Source organism: Planococcus citri, chromosome 4, assembly GCF_950023065.1.
Source record: "Planococcus citri chromosome 4, ihPlaCitr1.1, whole genome shotgun sequence".
Lineage (NCBI taxonomy): Eukaryota > Metazoa > Arthropoda > Insecta > Hemiptera > Pseudococcidae > Planococcus > Planococcus citri.
This window is the reverse complement of record NC_088680.1, coordinates 27,319,266-27,327,035: the sequence shown is the minus strand read 5'-3', so window position 1 is coordinate 27,327,035 and position 7,770 is coordinate 27,319,266. Positions and strand designations below refer to the sequence as shown.

Sequence of the window (7,770 nt, the reverse complement as noted above, 5' to 3'; positions counted from 1 at the left end):
GTAACAGTGAATGATAATAATGAGAGCACATGATTGGTTGTTGGACTGGAGAGATAACATTCCACCAATCATATGCATCTATTTCACGTTGCCAACCTATATTTTTAATGAAAAACTTTCTTTGGGGTGCTCGATATTTCTGGGCACCCTGTATAATTACATGCCTATTTTTTCGTGGATATTTTCGTATTTGATCGGAAATGTAAAAGGATTGCGAAATTGTTCGGTGTCGAATATTTTTTTTGGTTTGATTTCGGTTCCAATAGCGTAAGTAATGGTTTTATTTTTTTGATATTATAATGTGATCAAAAGGATGGCTTTTTCGACGTACTTATTTTATTCCAAGGAACGTTTACCGATTTTTGTGAAGTACAAAGTTAATGGAATGAGGTGAGTTTACCGATTTTTCACTAGTGTTTTTAAAATAATCGTCGCTATGATGTCGATTCGTGAGCATATTTTTATTTGGGTATTTTATTCTCAGAAATTGCCTTAGGTGGTTGTACTATGTCTATGTACTGTTGAATTAATTTGTGGAGAGTTTCGTATAATATTTAATCCTGCGATGGAGAGCGGTGTGTGGGGCCTCGAGCGTGCTCCTGGAAGAATTTTGACCGATAGTTCAAGTTTATAATCTATACATATTTTTGCGATGTTTTTGTGTTGGAGGGAGGTATCATTGGATACGTTGAATAACGTACTTGACTGTAATATTTTTTTTGAAATGTGCCAAGATATCATAAATTTCGAAACCAATTGGCAAATATCTACTGATTTTTTTTTTCAATGCTACGTGTATGTATTGGCCAATTTAATTTAAGCATGGGTTATCCACACGTAATTACCTACATTTTTTTGCTAATTATCATCAATGAGAGGACTTCTAGTTCTTATTTATGGGTAATTCCGCGTCAATTCAACCTAGAAGTGGTAAGGGGGTAGGCAATTTTTTTTTGAAATTTTTCCTGTAGAAAGACCTTCCGAAGGGATGACCAATGGTGCAAATCGCAGCCCTCTAGCTCTTTTTTAAAGGCTGCTAGGGGGGGGGGTGGTCAAAGTTTTCAGTGAACTTGAAATATCACCCATTTCAGCAGTGGATTACTGGATAACCGCGATACCTACCAAAATGGAACTTTTTTCAAGAGCTAGGGGTTTTGAAAGCCTTTTTGGTGATACCTTAAAAATCAGTGTTGCCACTTTTTTTCTTGCGAAAAATTAGCTCGAAACGTTTCAAAAAGTACTTTTCATATCGTTCCGACTCTCAAAAATTCTGAAGAAAATATATAATGTTGAAAAAACATCTTTCACTTGATAAAATGAACGAATTTTAATGTTTTTGCTATGAGTGTGATTTTTATCAACTTTTTCATGAAATACGTCAGAATGGGGCCAAAATAAGACAACCGAATAAATTTAAACTTCTTTTGATGTTTGGAATTGAAAATTGACTTTTTTCAAATTTTGATTTTTTTGTGATGAGGTTATGTATTTCGTCGAGTGAAGGGTTTCTTTCAACTCTTTCGACGGATACGTACAAATAGGGGTCAAATGAATCAACTTCACCAGTCAAAACTTTTTTTCATGGCTTGAATCAGAAAATCGAATTTTTTCGCAAACTTACAATTTTTTTAAATCGACTTTACGACATAATGCCATCTTAATTTTTTAATATGTTGTTCAGCATGGAAAGTTGTCCATAATATATTTTTTTCAAAATTTTTGAGAATCGGAACGATATGAAAGCTACGTTTTGAAACGTTTCGAGCGAATTTTTCGCACGAAAAAAAGTGGCAACACTGCAGATTTTTATGATATCACCAAGAAAGCTTTCGAACCCCCTTACTATTGAAAAAAGTTCCATTTTGGTAGGTATCGAGTAATCCGCTGCAGGAATGTGTGATATTTCAAGTTCACTGAATACTTTGACACCCCCTAGTAGCCTATAAAAAAGGGCTAGAGGGCTGCGATTTGCGCCATTGGTCATCCCTTCGGAAGGTCCCTAATACTTGCGAAATTTTTTGGCCCCAGAAAGCCTCTCGAGTTCTCAAGATGATGTGGAAAATGGCATTCATACGTTTTTCACCACGTTTCAAGTGGATTGTGTTTCTTTAAAACTTCTCCTTAATGGGAGGCTTGTTCATTTTGAAAAATATATGTCAGTTGGGCTGGTTTTTATTCGCACTTGAGTGTATTTTTTTCGTACTCTTAACCCCTCCCCCTCCCAAAGTTATTCAGGTTTTACGGTAGCGTGAATTATGAGATCTCTTGGCTCGATAAATCGATGAGAAGATATCAATTAAAGGAATGAAGATCGAGCCTTTTGATGTTATGGTATCATTTTGTTTCAGAACTGACCCAATGTGGTATTCTGCTTTTTCGGAATTTCGAAAAAAACAACAAATGATCCGACATATCACGTATCAAATGGTTTTCGAGGGTGGAGGGAGGCAATCCCTATGTTAGTCAATGAGAAATGCATATAATAACCTTAAAAGCCTATCTCAAAGTTGGAAGCACTTTAACGGTACTTTTCTAGATTTGCTGGGATGTGTGAATAATTTCATTCGGTTTTGTACGCGATAGTTTGACGGGTTAATTGATTTTCGCTCTCGCCTCTCGCAAATGGTTCAAAAATTTGAATAAGATGAATGTTCTACCATATCGATCGAGTTTCGCTCAAATTATGATGAAAACGCGCCGCGTCGTTACTGCGTATTCATATTGCTTGGCAATCATTTCATTGAAAAAACAGACCAAAAAGACGATTCGATTCGATCACTAGTATTTAAACGCTTCAACTTTCGGATAATGGTTAAAAAACGTAAAAGTCAGTCGATACATTATGGTTGTGAAAGGTGGTAAAGCAGCAAAAAAAGGTGCTCCGCCGGCCAAGAAGGCGCCGCAGGCGAAAGCCAAAGCGCCGCCCAGCATGAAAGATTTTCTGCTCAAAGCTAAAAAAGCGTTCGACTTCAAATGGAAAGAAAATCGTCGTAATACCGCCAAGTTATCGGATTTCGAAATAATACGTACTCTGGGTACCGGGCAATTCGGCAGAGTGTTATTCGTGCGTCATTTGCGAAGCAAAGTCAAACAGTTTTACGCGATGAAGATTCTCGAACGTCAGAAAGTCGTCTCTATGATGCAAACCGAGCATGTGATATACGAAAAAAAAGTCCTGCAATCGATCGATTTCCCGTTCTTGGTCAACTACCGGTATCATTTCAAAGACAACGCGGCTCTGTATTTCGTGCTGGAGTTCATTCCAGGCGGCGAGATGTTCACGAATTTGCAAAAAGTCGGCAAATACCCTGAACCGCAGTCTCGATTTTACGCCGCGCAAGTAGTGTTGTCGTTCGAATACCTACATTTTTTGGGAATCGTGTACCGAGATTTGAAACCGGAGAATTTACTGATCGATGGTGCAGGGTACTTGAAAATCACCGACTTCGGATTCGCCAAAAGAATAGACGACAAGCAAACCATGACGATGTGCGGTACGCCCGAATACCTAGCTCCGGAGGTAATCAAAAACGTCGGATACAGTTACTCGGTAGACTGGTGGGCCTTGGGTATTCTTATATACGAAATGTGCAACGGTAAACCACCATTCGCTTCGGAAGAACCGATGAAAATTTTCGAAAAGATAATGAACGCCAGAGTCAAGTACCCAAATACTTTTAATCCGATTTTGAAAGACGTTTGTAAAAATTTACTCATACCGGATTTTACGAAGAGATTAGGGACGACCAAAGATGGCACCAACGCCGTTAAAATGCACGAATGGTTCAAATCCGTCGATTGGATGAAGCTGTTTGATAGAAAGCTACCCGCGCCGTACATACCGGAGATTAAAAGCATAGAAGATACGAGTAATTTCGAAGAGTACGACGAACAGCCGATATTAGAGTTACCCGAAGAGGTATACTCGGAAGAATTTAAAGATTTTTAAGTAGGCTTATTGTAGATAAATCGTGTTATTTTTGTAGACACGTGCGATTCGTTTTCAATATTATCGTAATTTGGTCGTATCAAACGAAATAATACGCGATTAAACGTTCTCAATTTGTTGTCGAAGACATTTTGGTCTGATGGTAAAACCACAAATATTCGAGAGAGGGTGTGCAAAATTACTCTTGGGATGGGATATTTTCTTTAGAGTCGAATGCGGAATAGTTTCATTTTGCTACAATATTTAACCTAATCACTGCGTTTGTCGTGTCAGCTCTACTCGTCCCGGTTAGCAAACCCCAATCCTAGGACGAGTCGTTTTCCAATTTTTTTTTTTCAAGTTGGATGGAGTTTTGCAAGCAATTATATGGAATAGACAGCCCAACAACGCAACTTTTTAACAACTTCGTTAATTTTTTTCAATTTTTTTATCATAAAATTTGAAATAAAGTTGCAAACAAATACAAAATTTGAAAAATGATCCATACAAAAGTCATACTTTTTGCTAAATTGGTTCTGGTAGACACTTTTTTGAATCATCAACTTTTCAAAGCAAGTGTCCGGGCCTCGGTAGATTGCCAAACCACACTTACACTCATGTAGTCCTGAACAGAAAGGGCCCTGAACAGGACTACATGGGTGTAAAGTGTGGTTCGGCAATGTACCCGAGGGGTAGCGTCAAAGAAGAAAAAGCTCTTATTGAGAACAGTCGTCGGAGTCCAAATTGTTGCATTTCTCCATGATTTTACATTTATTGTCGTTATTTTCTCTATTGGATAGAATTTGATGCAATATGAATTGTACATACTTGCCATTTGAAATCCAAGCTATCTTTCAAAGTGTGTACCTGGTCATAAAAGTCATCATGTTGGCTAGAAATTGAATACTTATAGTTGCCAAGTCAAAAATTACCCGACTATTCTGAAAATTGAATGATGATATGTCATGTCTCAAATGCAGAAAGTATCATAAAGATTATTATTGAATTGACTTACTTACTAGTCGACGGTCACTGAAAGTTACACTAAACCAGTTTGAAAATTTATTGATAAGGCTTGAAAATTGATTATATTGACCAAAAATTATTGAAACATGATTGATGTAAATTGTGAAAAGTTAAGTACGAAAAATTGATCATAATATTGAAATGAAACGGAGTCTTGAAAGAATCTAATGAAACATGATAAAAACTGTGAAATTATATCATTGAGGAGATTGCTTGAAAGTTACAAAAAATTGATGAAATTGGTACCTGAATAGTCATTGTCATAAACTCGAAAATCGTGAAAAATCCTGACGTAATGGAATTGTTTCATTATTTTTCCAAGAGAAAAATGCGAAAAATTTTATTAAAATCACCCATCAAAAGTTGAATTTGAGACGTAATTTTTAAAAGAGTCGTACAAAAGTAGAAACTTTGCTTTTTTCATTTTCGTTGACGCCTTGTTAACAACGAATTAATTTTTTCCGATAATTTCCTGATAAAATTTCTTTCCAGGTACAGAAATTAGATTTTGCTTGTGTCTCATAATTTGTTATGCACATTAATCATGTATTTTGGGCATCAGCATAATTATATAATTCTAAAAAGTGGTTTTGTTAAAAATTTCACTCGCACTTCTTGGCAAAACTGGAAGACATTGTAATGGATTGTCTCTTTTATTTTGTTAATTGTTAATCACAAGAAGCTGTTTTTTTTTTGTTTGTTTTAAACGTACATATGATTCAGTTAAACTTTCTCAAGGAACTTTATGGGATTCCGAGTAGCTCACGATGCCTATAATCTAGAAGAGTTAGGGAAATATCGCGGAATTTCGTCATTCTTCCTCCCAAAATCAAATATGAGCATTGTGAAATAGCGCATGGATTTTCATTTTGTAGTAATTCAAACAAATTTTCATCTTATTTTTTATGAAAAAATTTTCCTTCGTTTCATCCGAGGTTTTACCTATGTGTAGGTATTGCATTGAGTATAATTTTTTTTCTTACTTTCGTAATAGATTGGATAATTTTTTTGGAAGAAAATGTTACCGTTTTTGTGATGAATTGTTTCTGTTTTTCAAGAAACATTTCATTTGACTTTTTGTTTTGATCATTATTTCACGACGAAAGATAGTATTGTTCGTCTTCAGCAGCGTTCAGAGTATAAGTCAATTTCTTTCTCCAGTCACGAAACATTGATGACTGGTTTGAGGAAGATTTTCTACTAAGAAAGATGAAACTGCTTATGTGCAGTTTGGAGTAAGTAGATGATAAATTGTTAAATTTGATTTTCGAGGTGAAAGCATTGCGTGGAGCTGGTCACGAGAAACTGGTTTCTTTTTAGGGAATGTCCTCTCCTGAGATGACAATCGATTAATTTAAGGCAGAAAGTCACCTCATGGTTTTTTTCGATTCAAGTCATCCCTCAACTCGGTGTATAGAATTGACCTTCAACGACACCCTCTCAGAACCCTCAACCCCACCCTTCACCCTCAACGATGATGACCTCTGAATCGAAGTGATACCTACTATTCTGCAGACTTCCTCAACTACGACATAAAAGTTGATCCTCGAGCGAGCATCGACTGAAGATCCTACTACTCTGCAGACTTTCTCAACTGAGAAATTGTTGAATGTGATTTTTGAGGTAAAAACATTGCATGGAGCTGGTCACAAGAAACCATTTAAAAAAAAAAAGGAAATGTCCTCCCCTGAGATAACAATCGAGTAATTTAAAGCAGAAAGTCACCTCATGGTATATCTCCATTCAAGTCATCTCTCTGTATCGCGAATTGACCTTCAACGACAACCTCTCAGAACCCTCAACCCCACCCTTCCCACCAACGAAGATGACCTCTGAATCGGAGTGATACCCACTATTCTGCAGACTTCCTCAACTAAGACATGAAAGTTGATTCTCGAGCGAGCATTGATTGAAGAAAGAAGTCATCGTTACTGATGATCGAATCTGAGAAATTGGAATGATTTGGGCATACTTTGCTTTCACTCTAATCGCTGCTGAAGGCTAATAAAACCACTTATCGATTTGAAATATCGCTTACGTTAGAAATACGAAATTCTAACAAAAGCGTCAAAAAAATTGGAATTTAGTGTCTATCGGAAATTGACGTCGAACAAGAGGGAATTTTTGTGTGAAAACTATTCCTATAGTATTGGTGAAAAAAAAATGAAATTTTCATAGAAAAGTGATAGGTAAATTTGAAAATTATGTTTAAATCATGCTAGATACCTATTTTGGAAAAAAGTGCACTCAATTAGGAATGAATCGAAGGAAAATACATAAATGAAAGTGCAGAAAAAACAAACAAGTCCTACATAGGTACGTACAATAAACGTGAATTTTCCGATTCAGAATGGAATTTTATCAAAAAATGGGAACTTTTGCTATCTTGTGTTTTCACGTTTTTTCGGTCGTATTTTTTGTTTTGATTTCCAAAAATCAAACCATGACGAAATTACGCAATGATATTCCTCCTCTAATCGTAACCCGTGAAAGGTCCTACTACCTAGCTTATTAGTATCGAAATCAAATTTAGAGCAATACTCGCAGATTTGGTTGTGTCTCAATCAAAAATTTTTTGAATTCCTACTTCGTTATGGATATTTTTCATGTAATATTTTGGGTGTCTACTTTTTTCAAATGAAAATTCATGGCTTATTCGTGAATATTTGAAGGTAGATGACGTGTTGATGAGAGCCTTGCGGAGTGCTTCCCTGGTAAACACTTGTTAACGCTCGGACGAATGTCTCGGTGATAGCTAGCTGTTAGGCCGGAATGGTACCCGTAACGCACCTGATTCTCGGAGACTAGTCATAACT

The 7,770-nt window shown here is 36.3% G+C and overlaps 1 protein-coding gene across 1 annotated transcript; it reads left to right on the top strand.

The window, feature by feature from the left end:
- Positions 1-1,980: 1,980 nt before the first annotated feature.
- Positions 1,981-4,074, top strand: LOC135844308 (cAMP-dependent protein kinase catalytic subunit 1-like). Its single transcript, XM_065362466.1, has one exon. The coding sequence runs from the start codon at positions 2,843-2,845 to the stop codon at positions 3,947-3,949; it is 1,107 nt and encodes a 368-aa protein (XP_065218538.1). The 5' UTR covers positions 1,981-2,842; the 3' UTR covers positions 3,950-4,074.
- The last annotated feature ends 3,696 nt before the right edge of the window (positions 4,075-7,770 follow it).

Excerpts from the sequence above, each read along its gene's own strand:
- LOC135844308 (XM_065362466.1), top strand. The coding sequence starts at position 2,843 with ATGGTTGTGAAAGGTGGTAAAGCAGCAAAAAAAGGTGCTCCGCCGGCC.